The sequence below is a fragment of the Bos grunniens genome, chromosome 3 (genome assembly GCF_055505025.1).
Source record: "Bos grunniens cultivar Pamir isolate PY7600 chromosome 3, Bosgru_T2T1.0, whole genome shotgun sequence".
Lineage (NCBI taxonomy): Eukaryota > Metazoa > Chordata > Mammalia > Artiodactyla > Bovidae > Bos > Bos grunniens.
In genome coordinates, this window is record NC_141167.1 from 15,978,361 (window position 1) to 16,003,609 (window position 25,249).

A 25,249-nucleotide genomic window follows, 5' to 3' on the forward strand; every position below is an offset into this window, starting at 1 on the left:
CCCGCCCCCAGCCCGGCCTTCGGGTCCACGCAGCCCCGCGAAGCCCGGCGCGCGGCTCGCACCCGCAGGCCGGCCCCCGGGGGCCGCCGCCACGCGGTCCGGTCCCCGCCCCGACTCGGCTGCCTGCGCGGCAGGGGCGTCCTCCCGCCGCCTCCCCGCGCGTCCCCTCCCTCCTCCCGGCTTCGCCGGCTCGCTCGCTCCCTCCCGATTTGGGAAGGCGGCCTCGGGGCGGGCGGGGGCGGCGGGGGCGGGGCGGGGCGGGGGAGGCTGACATGTGAGCGGCGCGCCGGCGGCAGGTGGAAAGGCGAGCGGCATGGAGCGCGTAATAAGAGAGTTGGAGTCGGAAAGAGCCGCCCCAGTCGCCGGGGAAGCGGGCGGTCAGCGCGGGCTCAGTCGGCCCCCCGACTCCGAGCGCCCGCCCCCGGCCCCGGAGCGGCCCCGGCCCGACCCCTAACCCCCGCCGACCGCGCCCGCCCCGGGCCGCCCCGCCGGCCCCGGGTCCGAGCCATGCGCCGCTGAGCGCCCCGCGCGCGCCCCCGCTCCGGATCGGACCCGGGCCCCGGCCCCTTCCCGCCCGGCGCCGCCCATGGCCGAGGCCCCCCCGCGCCGGCTCGGCCTGGCCCCCCCGCCCGGGGACGCCCCCCGCGCCGAGCTGGTGGCGCTCACGGCGGTGCAGAGCGAGCGGGGCGAGGCGGGCGGGGGCGGCTCCCCGCGTCGCCTGGGCCTCCTGGGCAGCCCCCTGCCGCCAGGCGCACCCCTCCCAGGACCAGGCTCGGGCTCGGGCTCCGCCTGTGGCCAGCGCTCCTCCGCCGCGCACAAGCGCTACCGCCGCCTGCAGAACTGGGTCTACAACGTGCTGGAGCGACCCCGCGGCTGGGCCTTCGTCTACCACGTCTTCATGTGAGTTTGCGACCCCGAGTCCCCGGCCGCGCCCTCGCGCTGCCGCCCCGCGCGGCCCCTGCTGGAGCCTGGGCCCTGAGGGGGACGGCCGCCCCGCCCTGGCTCCGCCTCCTGTCCCCCAGCCCCGAGGCCGGCCGACCCTCATCGCTCTGCCCCCAGACCTGAGCCCGATTTCTGATCCCCTTCAGCCTGATCCTAATTCCCGCTCGCCAAGTCCTGACCCTTGCCTGACCTGGCTTCTGACCTCCCCCATCTCAACTCCTTATTTCCACCCTTTCTCCAACCCCTGCTCCTCTGTTCCAAGTACTCCCCACATCCTGCTTATTGTCCCCCATCTCTCTCCAATCTGGAGCCACTAAAGTGTGGCTCCCTCTTTTCTCTTCCTCACTTCTGTCTCCCCGTGTCCCAGACACAGAGGACCCTTTGGCCCTCCCACACTGTCACCTTCTCCACAGCTCTGTAGCTGCAGTAGGTTCCTACCTGGGCTCGCCCCAGAGATGTCCCTCTCCAGGGACGACCTCCACCCCACCCCAGCACTGGCCCCCAATTATAGGTGTTTGGGAGTCCCCTTGAGCCACCAGAGTTCTGACACTGGCATGTGCTGACTTCTGCGAGTCTTCACTCAGTCTTCCCTTCCACCCTCGTCTTCCCTTCCACCCTCAACTTCCCCGTGGCAGCAGTGGGCCATGCCGCCTGCCCTGTGGGCTCGGCCAGCTAGCCTGCCCAGCTCCCGGCCGCACCAGGGAGAGCCAGGCCTGGCTCTGAGCACCCCCAGGGGAAAAGAAAGAGGAGAGGGGTAGGTTTGGAAACACTCAGGCTGCGGGCCCCCTCCTCCCTTCACCAGGCTCCTACAACTTTCAAAAACACTGACCCTTCTTGGATGTAAAGAGTGAATTTTGGCAGCTTAGAGCTCTGTCTTGGGGGACGGCCTGGCCCAGCCGGGAACATGAGAGGCCCAGCAGATATCAGTTGAAAGACTGGGCCTGTCGCTCAGACGCTCAAAGGTGCCCGAGAGAGAGAGACAATCCCTTATTGCTGCCCCCAGAGAAGGCCTTCTGGTCTTAGGGTCTCCGGGGTGGTCCCCTTGCCTGTCCACTGGACTATCCTACAGTCCTCCTGCCTGTCTGACTGTCCTTCTGCCAGAGAGAGTCTGTCTGTGTGTGAGTTGTCCTGTGTCTCCGTCTCTCCTTCTGCTAGTCTGTCTTCACCCCTCTGTTGACCTGTCCAGTTATCTGTGTGCCTGTCTGTCCATCTGCCTATCCACCTGACTGTCACTCTTCTGCTCGTCTGTTTCCACCTGCCTTTGGTCTGTCTTTCTGCCTGACCCACTGCTGCCGGCTTGCCTGCCTCTGCCGAGTCCTAACTGGCCCACAGAATTTCCGACGGGAGGGGAGGAAATGCTGGCAAAGGAGCCCCCTGACCACATGGAGGGTAGAGGAAGGGCGCTCTTTCAAGCCTGCATGTTCCCTTTTTTGCACCTCGGCGCCAGCCTGTGGGGATGACAGCCATGGCTTGGTGCAGGGACCTCGGGTGGGCCAGGTGGGGGTGGGGCAGAGAGTTGAGATCGCTCTAGACATGAGGTCAGACTTAGGGTCAGGGTCAGTGGTTAGGAGTAGCCCAATCCCCAGTGCCCATTGGGAGGGCCTGGGTGAATTTTTCGCTGCAGAGAGCGCTGTTGGAGTGCTGCGGGTTCTGTGCTGGGGTAGCAGGGACAGTGGGATCAGGCATGAGGGTGCAGGGGACTGCAAATTAAGAGCCTCTGCATTGAGATCCCCTTGCCCACCCTACAGCCTGGGTGCTCGTGGAGCCTGAGACTCTCCGCGGGCCCCACTAGGGACATGACTTTTCCAAGGCAAGGCTGGGCCTAGGGAAAGGCTAGGGCTCTGAGGTGGGGGTCTTTAGTCCCCAGGCCTGGCCTCTCAGCCCCTGTAAAGGTCACTGGGGGTGAAGTTGGCCTCATGTCCTCTGGCCAACACTGTCTTCCCCTCCTCTGGAGGGGCCGCTCCTTCCTCTCCAGGAGCTAAATCTGCTGGTACCTTTGCCCCACATCCTGCCCTTTCTGGATGCCAGGAATGCCCTGGCCAGGGCCAGGCTGGTTCTGACCATTTGTCCCCAGGAGCCCAAGGCTGAGGCATCTCTCGGGAGCTCTGGGAGATGAAATGCGGCATGAAAATGTCCGGATGTTTGGGGATCTCGGGGAACTGGTCATTCATCTTAGAGGTCATGGGGTGCTGAGGGGTCAGGAACCCCACCTCTTGCATGCTGTGCAGTCTTGGGCTGATCGCCACAGGTCTCTGAGCTTTAGATCTCTGGGCCATCAGAGTGGGAAGAAACCCCAGCCTTGTGGGCTTTCGACTTGGATGAGCAATGAATGGGAAGGACTTTGGTGAGCTGCAGGGGCCTTCGGGAATGTGAGGGATGGATGGTATTATTGGGCTTGGGGGAGGGGGCTGCTTGGGAGGCCTCTCCTGTTCTTGAGGAGCTCCAGATGGGGGTCACTCCCTGCAGGGTCTTGCGCGAGCCAGGAAGTGCTTCCTACCATTGGACTTCGACTCCGATTGTTCCACTTTTGGTCAAAATCCTTCCCCCATCCCCAGTGACCCTCACAGGCAGCCCAAACGAGGGGAGTCCAGGGTGCACAGGTAGCTAGGACCCCCTTGTGGGAGACGTGGGCCCTGGTGGGAGAGGCCCCAGCAGGGAAGCCTCTGGGAGAAAGACTTAGAGAGGAGGGAATGGAGGTGAGCAGGCCCTTTCACCCCAGGGCACACCTTCCTCACACCTGCCAGCCAGGTCCCTCTGGGCCCCACCCAGAACCCGCACCTTCTCTGGCCCCCGAGGTGTGGGCGATTGCCCAGAGGACCAGCCCTAGTTCCACCTCTTCTGCCAGCGACTGCAGCCGCTGGGAAGTGGGAACCCCCTGACTCCTGTCTTCTCATTGAGATCCAGAAAGAGAGACTGCTAGCTCTGCGAGCCCTTCCGCCTCCCTCCAGGCCCTCGGTCCTGTCACCAAGCCCCCACTCTCCTCCCCTGGGCCCTAGTCCTTGATTTCAGCCCTCAACTCTTCACAGGCCCCGCTCTCTGGATTTTGAGAAACACAACATCACTGCCCATCCTGCTTCCGAGCCCTTGGAAGGGATCTTTGCTCCTTGCTGCCCGCTGCCAAGGGCCACGCCGGCCTCCCTTTTGAAGTCAGAGGCTGGAAGGGGCAAGTCCAAGCTGCGCTGCTGTGGGACTCTTGCAGCTCCCAGCCCCCAGCTGCCCCACGAACTTTCTCTAAGTGAAGGTTTACACTCTGTAAACATCCTCCGGCAGCCTTGTCCCTGGGGTCAGAAGCTGTGGGAATGGGGAGGGAAGGAGGCAGCGGCAGCTCCCGAAGCCCTCAGCCTCCCAACCCCGGCGTCCCCCCCCCACCCTGACTGTCTGAGAAAGAACATGGCCAGCAAAGGGTGCCCAGAGCCCACCGGCCTCCCTGGGAGATGGGGCCACACATTTTGACAGCCCCATTTTGTGGATGAAAAAACCGAGGCTCTGGAGACCCATCACACAGTAGATCAGTGGCAGGTGCAAGGGCTGGAGCCGAAGACTCCTGACTCCCTGTGCAGGGTCTCCCCACTGCTCCCTGAGGCTGCCTGGGTTGGCTCTTGAAGTTTGAACTGAAATTGCTGATCACGTGTGGATCATCAGTTATGTGCCGAGCACCGAGCTAAGCGTCCTCTATAAACCACTGTCGCTGTGTCCTTCAGCAACCCGGCAAGGTGGGTGCTGGTGTCCTCCTCGTGCTGGTGAGGAAACTGAGGCTCAGGAGAGGTCCTGCAATCAGCGTGGAGGAGCCTCAGCCCAGAGCCGGGGCTGCCCGCACTGTCTTCCTCCTGCACCTCGCCTCCAGCCTGCACCCCAATCCTGGGTTGCTCAGAAGCTGTGCTCCTGCACCCTTGTCCCTGTGTCCCTAGCACACAGGCAGTGGGCATAGGGAGGCGGGCAGTGGCAGGATTTTGTGAAACTGGATGGCAATTGCCCGGCCTCGCACATGCAGTCACACTTTGGTTGTGCATGGCAACAGTTCTGCACACACACATCCCCACTATATGCCCATCGATCTGTCTCACGCACGCACTCTTGGCAACTTGGACACACCTGCCCATGGATGTCATAAGAGCACACCCAGCACACATCCAGGGCAAAGAAGTCCAATCACAGCTGCTCCCACCTTTTCTCTGTCTTCACAGACACACACCTGGGTCTGCGCAGGGCAGAGCCGGTCCCATCTCCTGAGTTTTCTGCCCATGCCTGTCCACAGCTGCAAGGGTGCCCTTATGGGTCTGTGTGTGTTTCTTCATCTGCCTTGGGCAGCCCCAGACCCATGTGGAAGGGGTGGCTGACTTCCTAGCACTTTGCCAGGCTTTGCTTCTCCTGAAGGGCCCTGTGGTGCACTGCTGGGTTCACTAAGTCACAGAAAGGGGCAGGCACTTGCCCAAGGTCACAGCTGATGAGTTGGTGGTAGAACTGTGCCTGGAACTGAGGCCTTCTGCCTCTTAGATCAGGACTTGAATGCTTTTGTTTATTTGGCTGCACCTCACACAGGATCTTCAATGCAGCATGCGGGATCTTTAGTTTAGTTGCAGCATGTGGGATCTAGTTCCCTGCCTAAGGATTGAACCCAGACCCCCTGTACTGGGAGCACAGATTCTTAGCCACTGGACCACCAGGGAAGTCCCAGATCAGGATTTTAGATACTGTTTTTCATCGCTCAGCTGATCAGGAAGATTGCTCCAAGAACTTGGCCCTGCAATGGCGAAAGTCTTGGGGTGTGACCCACATTTTCTGTACTGCTGTTTTTCAGTCTCAGTCCTTTAGGTTGGTCTTTGTAAGAAGGGAAGTGGAGAGGCTATCCTGCTAGCCTTCCAGCCCTTCTTCTATCTCTCGCCCTTCCCCTTCCACTCCTTTGCTCCCTCCTTTCCACATTCTCCTTGAGGGGTCACTGGAGCATGTTGGATCTCTTATTGTCTACTACCCTATCCCAGCTCCATGGTACATTCATTCTTTCCATCGAGGAAGCCCTGCTGGATGTCTAACTTCAGTGTCTGTTGCTGCAGAAATCTATATTTTCAGAATGTTGGAGCCAGGAGAGTTTCAAGAGGTGGTTCTTCTTAGGCTGATGGCAGCACTTTGAGTGGGTGATAAATTTAAGGTTCTCAGAGCCAGTCAAGGGAGCTGAAATGGCCTGGGGAACAGGGAGAGAGGAGGGCTCTGCAGACCCAGAGGAGGCCGTGTGGGGAACTTCTCCAGACTTGGAGAAGCCAGCTGGAGGTTTTCTCAGCTCCTTTCCTCCGCCCCCATGCACACCTGTGGGTCTTTGGCCAGGACCGACCTTCTTATGGGCTATGGGGCCCCGGCAGGGAATTCTGAGTGTTTGACAGTTGTGGGGCTGAGATGGATGAATAGGGGGAACTTTTCATTTCCCCAGAGGTTGCCCCACCGAGGTTAAGAGTATGGGATCTGAGTCTGCCAGATTCGGGTTCATTTCTCCTTCTATTCTTGGCAGTTATGTGTCCTTGGGCAAGTTACTTAACCTCTCTGAGCTTCTGTTTTCTCATCAGAAAAAAATAGGACGCATAATACCTGCCTCTAGAACTGTCAGGGCCAAGTGAGGGGGAGCACCTGAGTATCACCATTATTATTATATTGTTGTTGTTGTCATCGCACTCCTCCCCAGGGAGATGTTTGATGGATGTCCTTGTCGGCACCGTGAGTGTATCTGGGTGTTCCCCAGGACAGAGCAGGAGCTGCGTTCCCCTGGGTTGCGGGGTGAGCAGCTCGGCACAGGGAGCCTGAGGACGCGTCTGTGGGCGTCTGAGGAATGCTCCGCGGCACTCTCTCTGTTAACCCTCTCAACCATTACATCAGCTGGGCACCAGTTATGCTCATGCCCACTCGAGGAAAGTGGGGCTGGTGAGGGGACGTCACACACCTGCTCAGGGTCCTGCAGCTAGTGAGATGGTGGCTCCAGGACGCCAAGCTGGGTGCCTAGCATCTCACTGACAGTTCCTTCCTTCACTTGACACATAGAGTTAAAGAGCGTCAACTCTGTACCAGGTCTGGGGAGGCAGAGGGAGACCGAGCATGTCTGCCCCAGCCTGGCGGTGGTGGTGGGGGCTGTCCAGTGAGGAGGCTGTAGAGTCTGTCTGGACCACTGGGCTTTCCTGCCTCCTCTCCCAGGGGCTCCCAGAGAGGGTGGAGGTGTGTGCCTGTCTGCGTGCATACAAAGAGGAGGGCATCCATGAGAGTGTTACTGCACAGCTGAGGTCAAACCCTGCAGCTAGCCTGGCCCCAGGCAGGCAGAAGTGGAGTTGTGGGACCCAGGGGCATGTGCAGGGAGGGGAGGGCCGCCCCCCCCCCCGGCCCCCGCCCCTGCCCCGCTCTCTCCTGAGCTTGCTGTTCTGTGGATAGGCACAGGGCATCCCCAAGGAGATTGAGAGGTCTCAGTCCCAACACTTGGCTGGGAGGATGCCTGCCCCCTACTCCATCCCAGCCCCTGAGCCTCACTGTCCCCCTCTGTAAAATGGGGCTAAACGGGAAAGTGGGCTGGTAAGGGCTGCCTGGCACAGTGGGACTCTGGATGAATGGGAGGAGCCTCTGTCTCAGACCTTCAGCCTTGTAGGGTGCAGGGTGGTGGGAGTTCTCCAGCAGATTCTCCCTGAGCCCCCCCGCCCAGGAGTGGGCTGCACTGAGAAGGGCACTCAGAAGACTGCCTGCCTCCATCGGGGACCCTGAGGGGCTGGGGAGAGGGTGCTGATCAGACTTCTGGGGCCCCTATAAAGCCCCCACTGCAGGACTCCAGGTTTTCTGGGCAACTTTTGTCCCTCAGGCAGGATCTGCCTTCCCTGGGGGTTGGCACCTGGGGGGTAGTGAGAATAGGAGGGGCAGCCCCAGGCAGCAGACTAATTGAGCTGGGAATCCGTGGGCAGTGCCTGAGGGAGGGAGGCGAGGGAGCAGGGATTCAGCGATTCTTTCCTTTCTGAGATTTAGGGAGCGGTGGGTGGAGTGGGGTCTCCAGCCCAGGGGGCCTCCCTAATCCCTGCAGGGAAATCTGGGGAAGGCTTTCTCCTGAGACTCCTCAGACATCCAGGCCAGGCAGCTGGGGAAGTTGGGGGGAGCTGGAGATAAATGGACCCACTGAAGCAGGTGAGATGGAGGTCAGACAGCAGGAAGGACTGACTGCTCCACACCAGGAGGCAGAGTGAGATTCCCTGGGGTACCCTTTCCAGTGCTGGGGAGCCCATCTCAGGCTGGGTTGGACAAGATTTACTCTGCTCATTGTCCCCATCAAGCAAGTGGCCCCTCACAATGTGATGGAAGGAGAGTGGATGGAGCTGCTTGAGCCCCTCTGTTGGGGGCGGGGGAGGAACAGATCAGGCGCCCTTGAGCGTTTAGGGAGGGTGGCCACAGGCTACCTCTCTTCCATCCTTGCTTCCCTGCTGCTCCTCCCTGGGAGCCTCAGGCCCGTCCAGGTCACTGTCTTTGGGTTTATTTTTTGCTGGGCTCCGCTGTCCCCTGGGAGGGGAGGGGTAGGGAGAGAAAAAGGGAGAAGGAACTGCTCTGTCAGCACAATCCCGGCACCTCTGCTCCTGCCCTGCTTGGCCCGGCTGCCACCCTCTTCTGGAAGGACCCGGCCCTGGGGACAATGGGGCCCCAGACCTGTGTGGGACCACCTTCCCTGGGGCAAGACCAGCAGGTCTGGAACAGGCCTTTCTCCCCTCACCCTTCCTCCTGCCGCAGAGCATCAAAACCAGAAGTGCCTCTGAGCTCAAGCAGGTCATGGCTTCACTTCACAGTTGGGGAAACTGAGGCCAGGAGGAAGAACCCAGCACACCTGGGGCCTTCTCCACCTCCCCTCCGCAATAGATGAGAGTCATGCCAAAGTCGCTGAGAACAGAGGGAAGCTGCCTGCCAGTTCCACCCTGTCCTCTGAGAGTTGGGGGCAGTCCCTGATTTCATTTACTCATCTAATCTTCCAGCCTCTGGGGGCTGGTAACCATCTGGTGGGAGAGACACAGGATGGAAGAGGAACACATGAACCATGCCTCTCCCCCCAACCCCATGCCCTTTGTCTTCCTTTTTGTTGAAAAATAAATTAGCCCCATTTTACAGATAGGGAAAGTAAGGCCCAAAGTCAATATAGCTAATAAGTTGTTGAAACAGGATTTGAACCCAGGATGTGGCCCCTGGGATTTTGCCCTGCTGCCTCCTTGCTCGCACAGGCCCTTCCCTTGGGCTCTTCCCAGGGTTCTGTCAGCTGCCTCCTCCTTCTGCTCCTTGAATATCAGGGCTCCTGGGGCTCTGTCTTGGGTCCTCCTCTCCATGTACAATTTCTGTGTGGGTGAGGGTGTGTCTCACATACTCCTCTGACTTGGGGCGGTGGTCACCTCTGTGATGACAGCCTCCCACTCTGCAGTTTCATTCCTAAGATTCCTGTGGACCCCTTGCCTCTTCATCCCCAAGGAACCTAAGGCTTGGCATTTGTCTCCAGATCTCCCCTCCCCTCCCCAGCAGTGACTTCTCTACCCCTAGGGCCCAAGTCAGGAAGCCCTTTCTCAAGCATCCTTGGCTCCTCGCCTAAGAAACAGCTTGGAGTGCGCCCAGGTGTGCCTTTAATACTCCAGATGCTTTTCCTTCTGCCTCAAACTCCCTCCCCTCTCCCGCCCATCCCATCATCTAGAGAACTCCTATCTTTCCTTCAAATCCCAGTTTGAACCACCACTTCTCCTTGGAATCACTGCACGCTCCACCTGAAGCTTGACTGGGGGCCCTTCAGAGACCCCTGAGCTCTACTCACCCACCCTTGTGTGTTCTGGGCTCCTCTCGGTGGTGGGGGTTGACCACAGTTCTGGGTTGGTAATCAGTGAATGTTTGCTGAGCCAGGGAATGAAGGTGACATTGAGGCAGGCTGTAAGGATGAGAAGGGTTTTGCTGATTAGAGAGGAGTGGAAAAAGGACCCCTAGGTCCTCTGGGTGCAGGCAGTGAGCTGGAAACGCTTGTGATTTTTGTCCTGAACGCGCTCCAGGTGGCGGCAACAGCTAGAGAAAAGGCTTTGAGGTGGTAGTCTGCCCCTCTACCCTCTTCGCCCCAGGATCTGCAGAGTCTCGTGTGTCCAAGGCCCTGAGGGTCAGGCTATAAAGGTGGGCTTTACCCTGTGGATGACGGAGAGCCATAGGCAGGTCAGGGAGGCACCACTGGCTGGGAGCCCGGGCTTGATTGATCTCTTCTCAGAACTAGGGCTCTGCAAACATGAGACCACTTAGCTCCCCAGGTACTGCTATGTGGCAGCAGTATTCATGTTCCCATTTTGCAGATAGGAAACCGAGGCTCAGAAGGCGGGAATCATGTGCCCCAAGTGACATGACTTGGAGTCAGGACTCAAGCCCGTGTTTGTGTGACTCCCAAGCCCAAGCTCCAAAGGAGTCTCACATGCGTCAGCAGACCCAGGCTTTTTTCAGTGACCTCAGGCAAAGCTGAGAGAACTAAGGACAACGTGGTGACTTTTTCATAAAGCTAAACTTATTCCATTTAAAGGACTGTCATTTAGTCTGAGATTATGTCCTTTCTCTTATGAAATGATGGGCCTGGGAATTTTTTAAAGAATGTCCTTACTTGGCGAAATAAAAAAGTTGACAACCTCATGCAGTCCCTAAATTGTTTTTGAAAATTCTACCCGTGCGTGAAATCCCTGAGTCTGGGCGCCATCCTGCCTCCTCCGGTCTGAGCATTGGGACCGGAAGTGGGAGGAGTCCAGGTAGGAAAGGAAGGATTAGAGGGCTGGGGGGCGGCTGTCAGTCTGACCTTTCTGCTTCTCCTGGGCCTCCGGGCCAGCCTGCCCTGGAGTACAGCGAGGACCAGCCAGGGCTCTTGCCAAGACTGGTCTGCACGGAGGATGGGGCAGGTCACCCAGGATCAGGGCTTGCCCCTCAGTTAAAAGAACACTGAACCCAGAGTCGGCAGGCTGGGGAACGGTGCCCACCTCTGCTTCTTAAAGGCTGTGTAACCTCAGGCAGGTGACTCAGCCTCGCTCAGGCTCTTGCTTCCCATCATCCATGGAGAAGGACAATTATCATCTCTGCCTGCCCCCAGCATCAAGTGCCTCATGGACTATGAAGTGCTGTGAGGAACAGAGGGCCTCCTGTGCTTCTACCCTCCCTTCTCCCCAGCGCATGCTCCCTCTTCTCACGCTGGCCTGAAGAGCATGTATTCCAGACTGGCAGTTCCTTTCCTCAGGAGCCCCTGCAGAGTAGCTGGAGGCCTGGGGGCAAGGTGGGGGGGTTCTCTATGACAACCTTACTGGGGCCAGGCTGAGAGACCCAGAGTTCTAACGTTTTTCATATACTAATGAGTTTCATAGTCTAACTTGTATGGGGTGTGGTGCCAGATGTGGGGTATTTTCCACATGCTACTGTACTTCATTTAATCCTTTTCAGAGCCCTTGGAGGTAGGCACTGTCATTACGCTATTATATAGAGGAGGATGCTGTTCTGTGCTTATCGCTCAGTCGTGTCTGACTCTTTGTGACCCTATGGACTGTAGCCCGCCAGGCTCCTCTGTCTATGGGGATTCTCCAGGCAAGAATACTGGAGTGGGTTGCCATGCCCTCCTCCAGGGGATCTTCCCAACCCAGGATTAGAACCAGGGTGTCCTGCATTGCAGGCAGATTCTTTACCAGCTGAGCTACCAGGGAAGTCCATAGGAGAGGATACTGAAGCTTAAATGGTCAGCATGTGCCCTGTCACACAGCCACTAAGTGGTGAGTATCCAGGAGGACCGACTTGAAGCCTGAGTGGGAGGGCCTCTGTGATGTGAGAAGGTGGAAGCAGGTTCACTGGGCCCCAGTGGGCGAGCCAGGGTGGAGGACACTTGCAGTATACACGGGGAGTGTGGTTTGGGCTGGGAAAGCAAGACACACCATCTCGCTGGGTGACTTCAGGCAGTTACTTCCCTCTCTGAGGTTCAGCCTCCCCTGTTGCTGGGCCTCCCAATAATAATAAAGGTAATAAGAGCCTGTGCTTATGGAGGACCTGCTGTGTGCTGACACTGCTCTGAGGACTTGCTGGTTTTTCTTTCACTTTTTCAGTGACCAGAGGAGGTAGGTCCTATGGTTATGCCCATTTTTCAGATGAGGAGGCTGAGGCACAGAGAGGTTGAGTAACTTGCGTGAGTATAGGTTCTGGGGCCAGGAGTCAGTCAAACCCCAGAATCTAGCTCTAGAGGCCGTCATCTTTCCCACCAGATTATTCCTAACTGGGAGCTTCCCTGATGGCTCAGGCAACCCACTCCAGTATTTTTGCCTGGAGAATCCCATGGCGGGCTACAGTCCCTGGGGTTGCAAAGAGTTGGACACGACTGAGTGACCGAGCACACACATGCATACCTAACTGGCCCCCATGGGCCTGCCTGCTGGGAGGCTGCTGCAAGGACCAGCTGAGCCTTAAAGTTCAGGTTCTGTCTCTACCCCAGTTCTACACTTTCTTGCTCTTTCATTTGGGAAGCCCTTGCCTGGCAGTCCTTGAGGGGCCAGGCCCTATCCCAAGAGCTGGGGACAGAGCAATGAATCTGACTCTCCCCTGCTCCCTGGCAGGAGATGTGCCAGGCGGCTGGCAGCTGTCTGGGTGGAATCCTGTGCGGGCCCAGCTCAGAGGAGCCGAACCCAGCCCCAAACTGGCGGTGACTGGGAAGGCTTCCCAGAGGAAGAGGTTTCAGTGGAGACCTGAAACGTGAGGACTCAGAGTCAACCAGGCAAAAAGGAGGAGGGAACAGCATCCTGGGCTGAGGGACTAGCATGGGCAAAGCCCTGAGGTGGGGCTGAACGTGACCTTTGCAAAGAACTGAGAGAGGGCAGGAGAGTCGGAGCCTGGACGGGGCAGGAGGTGTGCAGACGAGAGGCTGGAGCGTGAGTGAGGCCAGGCTGAGAACTGCAGGCTGAGGAGCGGAGACTTCCTGGAGGAGACTGGCCTCAGGAAAGAACTGGGGACAGGAGTGCCATGGGCAAATTGGTGTCTGAGAAACGCCCCTCTGGGTCTAGCAAGGGAGGCGGACTCCCGTGGGGCGCTCTGGGGCTGCCACCCGCCTGGCCTCTCTTTCCCTCTGCCTTCCCCTCACGGCCCAGCCATCTGAGCGGCTCCTCTGGAGCTGCCCACTAACCCTGCCAGGGCCGGGCTGGACCTGGCCTGAAGCCCTAGGGTTTTTGCCTGTATGGAAAGTTCAGCTGCTTATGCAAAGCCTGGCCTGGGGGAAGGTGTGTGTGAATGAGTGGAGGGAGGCCTTGGAAGCAGAGTGGGTAGGTGCAGGCTCTGATGGGGGTCTGGGGTCTGTGGAGGTCCCCAGAACAGTGATCTTAGAACAGCCCCACAAGAGCACCCGAGTTTAGCCGAGTGGATGGTGGGGTACCCGGGGGAAAGGGGCAGAGCCCACAAGGCCTAGCCTGTTGAACTCCTTGCTCCCTGTCTGCCAGTTAGGGTGTGGAAATCACTGACCCCACCCAGCCCCCTCAGTCTACTGATGCAGAAACTGAGGCCCAGAAGAGGGCGTGCAACAAACTTAGGCTAGTGGCAGAGCACAGGCTTAGCCCAGGAGTCCCGATTGTCCCCATCAATAATGAAGAGCCAGTGCAAACCTCTCAGCAGCGCTGGCCTGGGCTCATGTCCCCTCTGTGTGGTCTTGGGCAGGTCTCTTCACATCTCTGAGCTTCGGCCTTGGGGTCCAAAATGCTACCTCATACTGGGAAGAGCATCACCTCTCCCATTTGAGGCTTTAAGGCATGCCTGACCCATCATGCTGCTGCTGCTGCTAAGTCGCATCAGTCGTGTCCGACTCTGTGCGACCCCTTAGATGGCAGCCCACAAGGCTCCCCCATCCCTGGGATTCTCCTGACAAGAACACTGGAGTGGGTTGCCATTCTCCAATGCATTATGGGGCTTAATCAATGTTTACTCAATGAATCTCACTGAATTCTCACAATGCTGGAGGAAGATATTTATTACACTGTTTTTATACTGAGGCCCAGGAAGGAGAAGTGACTTGCCCAAGGGCATTCAGCTGAGAAGTGGCTGATATGGGGCTGGAGCCCAGGTGTCTGGGCACCTGTCTAGGACCTCTGATGGACACGGGTCCTATTTTGAGCTCTCAGTGAAAAGCAGCTGGTGTCCCAAGCAGGCTCCGTCCGTTGGTTGGCCAAAGTGTGTGTGTGTGTGTGTGTGTGTGTGTCTGTGTGTGTGAAGTTAGGCTGGCTGGCAGGCTGGAACTCAGCTCGCATCAACCCCTGTGCTTCTTTTTTTTTTTTCCCCCTGTGCTTCTGTGCTTGGGCTAGGCTGCAGCTGCTGCCCCATTGGGAAGGGACCTTTCCACTTGCCCTCCTGCATCAAGGTTTTTTTCTCGTGGCCTGCCTAGCTGGAGAGAAGAGCTGGTCATGGCATGACTAACAGGGCACCTGCCAGCCCCTCCCACGCTGGAGTCTGGCCATCTAATGCCTTGCACATGACAGGCATGGGGTGGGCACAGGGTGGGGAGAGGGATTTGTACTTTTCTAATCCAGGGGCTGCAGCCCTCTTCCGTCTTGGCCAGGGCCGTGGGAGAGGTTTGTCCCTGGCCGCCACCCCTCCATGCCCAGCAGCCCCAGCTCAAATCCCTGGCAAGTGCCCGGCTCCTCTGCTTGGGGCCTCCCCTTGCCCTGCCCATGCTCCCCGCCCCACCCCCACACCAACTGAGGCCTAGTCGGGACCTATGGGGGCAGATGCTGGGGTGTCTGTGACTGGTGGAGATGCAGCGCCATGCAGCATCTGGGGCTCAAGGATGGGGCAATGGCAGGGAGGTTTGGGGCCCAGGCTGGGGCAGAGTTAGGGAGAGGACCTGACAGGGTGCAGAGTTTTGAGTGTTTGGGGCTAATGCTGGGCCACCCCTTCCTGGAGAAATTTGGCTACAAGTCAGGGAGGCAAATGTGTGGGCCGTGCCCCCCCCTCGCTGGGCGGTAAACACAGCCGTCTCCCAGGAGACGGGCCCAAACATCTCGGCCCCCCACAGTTATTTATACCAGGACTCCCTCTCCTTCTCAGGCCTGTTCTGGCCTCTCAATCCACTCCTGAACTGAGCGTTCTGAGTGGAGGGTCCAGCCCCTGTCAAGGCAGGAGGGCCCAGCAGCAGGCCTGCTTAAACCCCACTAGGGACTGGGCACTCACCACCTCCCAGTGGCATGTCTGCTAGAGGCACTGGGTCTTACTGATCAGAAATGTGCTCATGAAGGCCAGGGCCTGCGGAGGAAGTGGGAGTCCTGGGATGGAGCTCTGCCTTTGCTCTAAACTGCTGTATGACTGTGGTCCCTGTAACCTCAGCTTCCCCACAGTTCAGCAGGGGGAAAGGGTCCTGATGGTACAAACTTTTAAGCAGTAGATCTGATTCTTTAAAGGAAATGTGACACAGGAGTACAATATACAAATACATTAAAGCTGAGCTGCTCTGGGTGAAATCAAGGGTGGGGGTCCAGACTTCTGCCCACTCAGCCTCTATGGCCCTGCATGCCACCAACCTGGAGCCTATGCATGACCCTCCTTATTCTAGAACACACTTCAGGGGACCCTGGAGTTCCCGTTTCAGGGCTAGCACAGGCCTCTTTACTGGTTCACCAGCCCAAGGTCCAGTGTTGTGTGAGTGCTCCTAGCATCAAGAGCAAATGTTTGCAGCCAGTGTAGATCAGAGCAGGCTTGAGCTGCCACAGGAATGTACCCGAGGCCCTTCCAGTGAGGAATGAGCCCAGTGTGGGAGGAGAAGAGGGCACACCAGGGGCTGGGCACTGGAGGGGAGCAGGGGCTGGCTGTCCCCTCTCTGCCAGATTCTAGCATGGGACACCAAGGAGTCAAAGATTTTAAACCTAGCCTTCCAGATCGGTACGAAGGTGAATATGTCAGGAAGGATAGAACGTATTTTATTTAACAGCTTGTTGGCTTATAGTGTGTGGGTCTCCATTTGTACTCTTTCCCAGTCCCACCAGTGTTCAAGATGGACTTGCATTGGCTCTCCCTCCATCCACCCACCTCTGTAGGAACGCCAAGGTGCCCTTACCCAGAAATCTCAGGCTGCAGAGGACAGTGGGAAATTCCTGTCTCACGGATGCTCAAGGCCCTGGAGACCTGGGTCTTCTTGTTTCCTCCCAGATACTGTCTGAGCTTCTACTTGGCCAGCCTGGGAGATGTGGAAGAGTCAGAACCGGCTTTACCCTTGATGGATAGATCCTAATGAGCTGTTGTTGGTGGGTTGGGAGTGGACAGAGGTAGAAACTGTCTCTGCACAAAGGGATCCTGGGGTCCTCAGAGGGGGCCAGGAATCCCAACCAGGGGCTGAGCAAGTATTCCTCAAAGCAGATCAGGGATTCTTGGGGGAAAAAGGGGACCATCCTGAGGAGAGGAGAGAACACAAAAGTCACCAAGGTAGAAACAGGGTATGGAAGGGTGGAGTGTGGGCAATGCCTAGTGTGTGTACAGCCTCAAACTCTGGGCTGAGAACCTCAGGTGGAGGTAAATCAGTGAGGGGTACTCAGACTGAAGGGGTAATTGAACTGGGGTGAGGATGGGGATGGAGTGGAGTCATGGTGGTCAGTGAAGAGGGAAGAAGGGAGGAGGAATGAGGTGAGTGCTTGGCAGGACAGGAGTGAGGGGCTGGGAAGAAAGAGTTGGTCTCAACTTTGCCTTCTGGAACCTCCTCTCCTGTGTCCTCCTTTGCTCTGTCTTGGTTTCTGCCTCTTTCTCTCACCATTCTGCTGGGGAGAGGAGCACCTCTTCCTACACCCATCTCCCCAGATAGGTGGCAAGTGGAAGCCCACAGCTGTGTAAGAGGGAACCTGTTCATTCATTCATTCACTCAACCAATATTTATTGATAATCTGCCCATGCACCAAGCCCTGTGTGAGGTGTGGGAAAGATAGTGGTGAACAAGATAGAGAAGTCGCTTCATTCATGGAGCTTACATCATGGGGGGCTGGGGCCTAGAAACTATACCTTTCCCTGATGTTCCCCCTCTGGCTCTTTGGCCCATGCCCTTGCATGCCCAGGAGTGGGGCCTCTCTCCATTACCCACTCATTCATTCCAGCTCACCTGGCATTAGCACCCATCTTCAGAACATTGAGGAGGGGGGTTCAATAACCATGGTCCCAACCCCAGGGACCACCCATCTCCATGATGACCCTGGGGCCTGGGGGCAGCACCCGGGCTCAGGCCCTAGTCTTTTTCACTTACCTGTGACTTTGAGCCCCTCACAAGAAATTTCCTGGCCTCAGTTCTTTATAATGTGGGGCTTTGGGAAGTCCCAAGGAAGCGAGGGGAGGGAAAGACTTGTCAGCTCCAATGTTCCCCATTGGTAGACAGCTCCTCTGGCTGTGGGTAGAGGTGGAGAAGTGCCAAGGGTTCAATATCATCATCATTATCAACCAAGATAATAATATCTACTGTCTACTGTGTTCACTGTGGCCAACCTCATGGTTCCTCTCATTTAATTTAGTCCTCACGACCAGCTCCCTATGGTCCATGTATCTTCCCTCCCCATTTGCCAGATGAGGAAACTGAGTCTCTGTAAGGTGACATGCGTGGTTTGATCAGTTCACCCGTGAACCTATCTGATTCTGGGAGCCCTTGAGGACGGCGCGATGAGGGTGCTGCTTGGCACCGGGCTGCCCCTCCTGCCTCGAGAATAGTAACCCAGCCCTAGTGCCTCACCCCACCCTCCTCGGGGGCTGGCACCACCCTGAGTCTGGGCACTGGGTCGACAACACTGGCCAGAGCAGTACCAGGGGCCCGATCAGTCCAGGACCCGATTTAGGGGCCTTGGCACCTCTGGGTCCCGGGGCTCTCAGTGCCCAGCAAGCGGCCTTAGTGGGTGGGCTAGCCGTGGGTAGTCAGGGTGTCGCGCCCCCTTTTCGGCCCCCGTCCATGGGGACGCGGCAGCACCTTCACACTTTCCGCTTGGCCCGCTGCTCGCCTTTCAGGCCGCAGCGTTTTCAATTGTTAATTTGGAAACGGAAAAAGAAGCCGGCGGGGCGGGGGAGGCCGCAGGGAGGTAACCTGAGCCTGAGCGCCGCCCGCGCCCCTCCCGCGAGTGGCGCTGAGTGTCGGCGACGCCCCGTCCCTTCCAGGGACCTCTGGAGCCCCGCCCACCACCGCGCCCCGCCCCTTCCAGTAGCTCTTCCCCGCACCGACGTCGGCCCCGCAGACCCCGGAGCGGGAAGGAAGGGAGGGAGGCCGTGCCGAGGGAGGAGTCCCTCCGGAACCCTCCTTGCCAGGAACCCCTCCTTCTCCCGAGGAGCCCCGCCTGCTGTCAGCCTCCTCCGTGTCCCGAAGTGAACCCAAGTCTTTCTGCAACCCCTCAGAGCGGGATTCAAGCGAGCCAGATCCCTGCCTCCAAGCTGCCGTAAGAGGGATCATTGGCCCCATTAGACAGACGGAGAAACTGAGTCCCAGAGAGAGACAGTTCACTTGCTCAGTCATGCAGCCAAGGCTGAGTTCTTGAGCCTGGTAGGGGTTCGTTTCTTTTGGTTCTCAAATGTGTAGAGTTCTGTCCTCCTCAGGAGAGGAGGGGGCGCCAGGACTAGAGGTGCAATCCGTCTTCCCCCGACCTCTTCCCTCTTTCTGTGGTTAATGAGCTTTTGGAAGTCCTGCTTTGATCTACCCTGACTCCTCCTTGCTATCATTATTCAATTATAGAGGAGTTTTGGAGGTTGAAGGGCTTCCCTGGTGGCTCAGATGGTAAAGAATCTGCCTGTAATGCGGGAGACCCAGGTTAGATCCCTGGGTTGGGAAGATGCTCTGGAGAGGGGAATGACTACCCACTCCAGTATTCTTGCCTGAAGAATCCCGTGGACAGAGGAACCTGGTGGGCTAAGTCCATGGAGTCGCAAAGATTTAGACACCACTGAGCAACTAACACACTTTGGAGGTTGAAGGAAGTCTCTCTAGACTTTCCACACACAGGAGTGCCCTGAAAATGAAATGTAAAAGACCCTTCACTTCCAGCGACTCTATAAGTCCCTTAGGATGGGCGGCTTCATTCATTTCCCATTGGGAAGCCAAGATCACCAGTCCCAGATAGGTCAGCAGAAAATGGGGGCTCTTGGAGACCTTTCCTCAACCTCCTCCTGTCCCTGAGGAGTAACTGAAACAGACACAGCTTCCCACCCCCTCAGCCGAGTGGGGCAGAGACATGATGGAGAGCCTGTTGATCCAGGTTCCTAGCTCTGCCCACAGCTCTTCCTGTGCCTCCCCTTCTGCTGCCCCCAACCCTGACCCCTTTCTTGGAACCACCGCGCAGGCCCTTGCCTTTTAGGGGACTCTGAATCAGTCGGAACCTCTCCCCTTAGAACCCGAGGAATCTGAGGGGTTGTCTGCAGACGTACTTCCAGCCTAAAGCCTAAGATCCTCCTCGCTGTCCCTCCATCTTGACTGTGGAACAGGCCAGTGTCACTCAGCAAGCCTTTCCCAGCTGTCCGAGCCCACTGGAGCCAGTCTTGCTGGATTCCGTCTGGCTGGTCCTGGATTTCGGGTTCCCACCCTGAGCATGGCTCTCAGAGCAGCAGTTGTAACCAACAGCCCCAGGTGTGGCCTGCAAGTTTGCATGCTGCTTTGCTTTTAGCAGCAAAGGCATCCGAATGCTCCTCTCCCATCATTCTCCCTCAGCCTCCCACTGGGTGAGATCCTCAATGGCTGAGTCTGCAGGACTCCCCAGGTCATCCTCCCCAGGGGGCCCAGCCCTCCCCGAAGCTCCTGTTCTACCCTGTCAGCTCTTGGTGCCCTCTGCTCTGGGAGTGCTGAGAACCAAGTGGCAGGGACTTAGCTCTCTCCCCACTTTTGACTCTTCCCTCCCTCCCCTCTTCCCCCTTTGCACAAGTTCTGCTGATTCAGAGGACAGAAGCTTCTTAGAGGTGACCCTGACCCCTGCCTGGCTCAAGCAGCTGGAGGCCTGTGTAATCCTTGAATCCAGTGCCACCCTGACACATACAGTAGGAAGCGCAGGGGCAGGTGCCAGCCTGCCACCCGGAGGAAGGAAATTTTAAGGTGGGGATGAGGGGCGGGTGCCTGGAAAGAGAAGAAAAAACATTACCTACGACCCAGTTTCCCATTTCTAAAGAGAGGATTGATTGACCCTAAGGGATCTTTTGGTGACAAAATATAGTCAGTATGTGCTTGCCTCTTGTCACCTCTACTCCCCCTTGTACAGGTCACCATCATCTCTTGCTTGGATTATATACCATTAGCTTGTCAACGCGAGGCAGGGGCAAAGGCCATAGCCCACTCCCCCATCGCCTTACCTTGCCATAGTCTGTTCTCCACTCAACAGCCTGTGTGGTCTTTTGCAAACCTAAGTCAGACCATGTTATTTTCTGCTCAGAATTTCCCATCTCATTTGGACTAAAAGCCCCAAACCTCGCAATAGCTAGTGGATGCTCTGCTTGCCGCCTCCACCGCCTACCACTCCCGCCTTCCTCACTCCTCTCTGGGAGCACTCCCTTCTTGATGGTTCTGGAACACACCAGGCACCCTCTGGACAGGTCTTTTACACTTGCCTTTCCTTCCACTCAGAAGCTTCTCTGAAACCTACCTGCATGGCTCACCACCTCATTTCCTTCAGGTCTCTGCCCTAACGTCACCTTCTCAATCCTGCTCTCCCTGACCACCCTCCGTAGAACAGCTCCCGACTCCCATACCAATGTTCTTTGTCTCCCTTTCCAGCTTCATTTTTCTTCAGCATCATCTGACATTTTTAACAGTGTCTTGTTTATCTATTATCTGTCTCTTTCCCATGAGAATGTAAGCTCCATGAAGGCAAGGACATCATTGGTCTTTGTGCCTGGCATATGGCGAGCACTCAGTAAACAGTGAGTGAGTAAATGCTCTGTGGCTCTGGACTTCGTGGTTCCTGGGTGTTGCTGCCTGCTCAGTTTCCCTCTGAATCCCATCTGCTGCAGGGAGGGTTGAGGTATGGAGATGGAAGCAGCCACACAGGGGAGGTGGGTGGTACCAGTCAGAGGTCCAGTGCGGGGTTTGTCCCCTCTTTCAGGAGACTTTTACCCAGCTCTCATTCTGAGTTGGGAGCATGGCATTCAAGGTGAGAAGGACAGGGTTTCCACCAGCTCTTGGTCTGTGGGAGCAGGCAGGGACTCAAAGAGTGCTTTTCACATGTTGAGGCAAATGCCATGATAGAGGTGAGTGTAGAGGTGGGAATGGGGGATTAAGGGAACAGAGGGTGGGGTTTCCACTCACCCAGCCAGGATGGAGGAGGGATAAATACAGCAGGAGCAAAGGTGAGGACGGGAGAAGGCTGTGCTTGCTGATGTGGAGGAACAATGAGCCGCAACAATGGAATACCACGTGCCAGGTGGGGCACTGAGTGTGGAGAGTCAGGTGGGGAAGGGCTTGACTTGCAGCCATGCTAAGGTGCTCGGGCCTGAGCCTGCAAGTCGATGGATTTCACACTTTAAAAAAGAGCAGGAAAGCCCTTTGTTCAAATGAAATCTTATGCCGAGCTCAGCATGTAAAACCGAGTCACCCAAATTCCACGAGTGGCTCAGGGGGAACCAGGGGGAAGTTCCCACTGACTGTCTTGTTTTCATTTCCAAAGTTCAGGGGCCTGTGTCCCACCCCTTAGTCTGCTTTCACGTCACTGGCCTCCTGCTCGGGAGCCCACGCTCCCCGTTCATTTGGGCTGTCTGCACTGCCTGGCCAGCCCTGAACAGGTGGAGAGCCCCTCTTCCCTCCTCGCTCCCACCCTTGCTTGATGGTTGCTCAGTGCACTTACCTGGTGTGCCAGGTAGCCTGGCTGGCGCGGCAGAGGGAAGCACTGAGAACAAGTAGGAGATTCCCAGTTGGCCCAGTGGTAAAGGACCCACCCTCCAATGCAGGAGGTGCAGGAGACACAGGTTTAGTCCATGGGTTGGGAAGATCCCCTGGAGTAGGAAATGACAACCCACTCCAGTGTTCTTACCTGGAAGATCCTATAGACAGAGGAGCCTGGCAGGCTACAGTCCATGGGGTCACGAATAGTCGGATACGATTGAGCACACACATACACACACAGGAGATTTGGAGCTGGTCCAGGTGGGAGAGGATGAAGCCGTGACTCATTAAAACACCCTGTCCAGAAGACACCACCTTCCATACCACAGTGGGACCAAGACCTTTCACACTGGCTCAAGAAAAATTGGCATGTGGAGGTGGAGAACACCTACCAGAAGGAGAGGGAAGAATCCGTAGAGGCTTCGTGGCAGGAAGCAGATGTGTGGTTGCAGAGTCGAGAGGGGGAGATGAGACTCTGGAGGGGCAGTCTCATCTCTACTTCTCTCTGCACCTCTGCCAGTGTGCTTCTGTGGTTCCTAATTCCATTCCTGAAACAATCTGATTGGCTCAGCCCAACCGAGATGGGGGCAGGGGGTGGGGAGAAGACTTTCTTGGGCCAGTGTCCATCTCCTGGTGGCCAGGAGAGGGGCACAGAGCCATGTGGTACCACATGGGGTTGGCCCTTCCAGGGCTGTCAGGGCCATCTCCAAGGCTGCCCCACATTCTGTGCATCCTGTACGATCCGAAGGGCTGGGCTGAGAAGGAGAGTGGTGCTGAATCCAGCCTGTGCTCAAAGGTGGATCAGCCCAGATCAAGGGATGCCTGGTTCTTATGAGGTCATTTTGGAAGGGTCAACTTTTCATCATTTTTTTAGGCCGAAAGGAATGCCTTTTCTAATTGATCCTCCAAGAGGTCGCATGTTTTTCATAGTTTGAACTGTGCACTGGCGGCTGTCGTCCCTCCAGGGACAGCCTCAGAGACTCTGGAACTAGCTGAAGACCGGCCTTTTCCCTTCCGCCCCACAGCTGGAGAGTTACGGGGCTGAAGGGACTTTAGCTGTCACTGAGATGTCCCCCACCTTCTCGGTGCAGACAGGGAAACTGAGGCCCCATGAAGGCTTCACCCCTAGCCCTGAACCCCAGCACAGGCCTCTGGCCCAGAGAAGTGGCGCCGCGGCAGCAGCCCTGGTGTGGGTCACGTGCTTTTGCTCCCTTTGCCATATTTAGAATCGCTGGATCAGGGAAACTTCTTCTCGTCCCAGCCCCTGAGGATTCTTGGAAAGAGCCTTGCTCTGGGGCTTGGCTGACTGCCCCTCCCCTCTATCCCCTTGCAAGAGAAAGATCGAGCCTGTTCTCCCCAGAGGAGCTGGGGCCACGGGACCACGCTGCACCCCCCGTCAGGAAGTGCCTCTCAGGCCTAGTTGAAGTTCCTTCTGCAGTATCAGCTCTGCTTTGGGGTTTAAGAAGCCCTTTTCTGCTGGAAGGTGGTGGGGGACATGACCTCTGCCTTCCAGGAACCTTGGATAAATGGGGACAGACTGGCCCCAGCGTCCCCCAGCCCAGGGAGGACAGAACCTTGCCTCTGAGATCCTGGTCTGGAGGACAAGGAAGGGGAGACACACCCCCCAAGCCAGATGCAGAAAGGAGAGAGCCAGTTGGTGGCCAGGCAGGCGGCAGACTCTGGCAGGGCTCAGTCTGGGAGGAGGGACACTGGAGAGAGGAAGGGAAGGCAGGAGGCCCTAGGGGAAGGGAGGACTGGGGCCTGGAACTGCATTTCTTTGGCCTTGTGAGGAGGGCGGAGGGCAGGGGGTGGGGGTCCATTATCCCACACAGGCTCCTCCTTCCCTCAGAATCTTCAAGCTCTGAAAACCAGAAAAGGCCCAACCCAACCCAAACCAAAAATGCATGTCTAGAACACCTGCGATGTTCAGGGTCTTTTCTCCCATCCTCACCTTTGGGGATGATGGTCCTGTGTTCCCATTGGAGCCCTCCCCAGGGCCTGGGCAGCTCCCTTTCCCATCCTCCACACCTGCGGTTTCAAGCCTCATCCACCTCTTCAGACCCCCACCGACCCTGCTCCCTACTGAGAAGTTGATCTGGCCTCCTCTTCCCAGAGAAAGTCAAATCCCCTGATGAGGGATCTCTGGGCTTCCCCCATCTGACCCCCAATCTCCTCTCCCACCTGGTCTCTCCTGCTTCTCGCCTGTCACCTTAGAAACTGGCCGGGTCCTTTCTGCTCAGCACCAGCACTTCTGCTCTGGATCCCAGCCTCCCAGTTGCCCTGCAGACGTCATTCCATTGATCACTCCGTCTCTCTCACATCTTTAACATCTCCCTCTCTCCTGGCTCCTTCCACTCTGCCTCTCTCATCTTAAAACAGCAACAGCGAAAAGAACACTGGCGTATTACCTGTGCTCTGTGTGTTTCTCCAGCTACCAATTTCAGCTTCTACACTTTGCAGTTAAACTTCTTTAAATAGCTAAACCTCCACTGTCTCTACTTTGTCACTATTCCTCTCCCTTTCTTAATTCATTGAGACCTGCTCTGGCCCTCCGTCTGTGGCTGCCCTTGCCAAGGTACCCAGTGACCAGCTTGTCACCAAATCCAGTGACATTTTTAAGATCTTATCTTGTTTGACCTCTTTGGCAGCATTGGACACTGTTGTCCACTCCCTCCTTGAAACACTTTCTTCTCTTGGCTTGACACCTCTGTCTTCTGGTTTCCCTCCCATTTCACTGGCTGCTTCTCTCCAGTCTGGTGGAGGGTCTCTCCTCCCTCCGAGTTGCTGGGGATCCATTGGGTCCTCCTGTTCCTTTTCCACATGCCCTCTGGACTGTCTCAATCTTGCCTCTTGTCTTCGGTCACCATCTCTCCCTTAATGTACTTCAAATCCACATTTCCGGCTCAGGTCTCTGTCTTCATAGAGTGTTTACCCAGCCTTCTGCATCTCAACATGTCCAAAACAGAATTCATCACCCCCATATCTACTCCTCCACGAGGCTCTCCTATCTCAGGTCAGTCATGGCACCTTCATCCATTCAGTCCCCAAACCAGAAATATGAGTCATTCTCTTTCATTGTCCCAGTTCCAGTTAATCACCAAGTCTTACTTTCTCCAGTCCATCTGCTTACATGCTGCCACCAGCATCTCTTACCTGAATGATTGTGGAGCTTCCTACTTGCTCTTCCTGATCAATCTCACCTCTTGTAATCCATGATCCCTACTGCCTCTGAGTGGTGGTCCTAAAACACAAATCAGACCATGTCATTCCCTCTTAAAATTCTTCAGGGACTTCCCTGGTGGTCCAGTGGCTAAGACTCCACACTTCCAATGCAGGGCACCCAGGTTTGATTCCTGGTCAGGGAACTAGGTCCCAGTGCCCAACTAAAGATCCTAAATGCCGCAACTAAGACCTGGAATAGCCAACCAAATAAATCTTTTTTTTAAAGAAAGTGTTTAAAAACCAAAAACCTTTTCAGTGGTTCCCCACTGCCTT

General features: G+C 56.8%; 1 protein-coding gene across 7 annotated transcripts in view; it reads left to right on the forward strand.

The window, feature by feature from the left end:
* The first annotated feature begins 442 nt into the window (after positions 1-442).
* KCNQ4 (potassium voltage-gated channel subfamily Q member 4) overlaps positions 443-25,249 on the forward strand; it is a 58,885-nt gene continuing 34,078 nt past the window's right edge. For all 7 annotated transcript variants that reach the window (XM_086381401.1, XM_086381417.1, XM_086381406.1 and 4 more), the window contains exon 1: positions 443-900. In XM_086381401.1, coding sequence (XP_086237527.1) covers positions 587-900 — 314 coding nt within the window. In that variant the 5' untranslated portion in view covers positions 443-586. The remainder of the gene's footprint in view (positions 901-25,249) is intronic.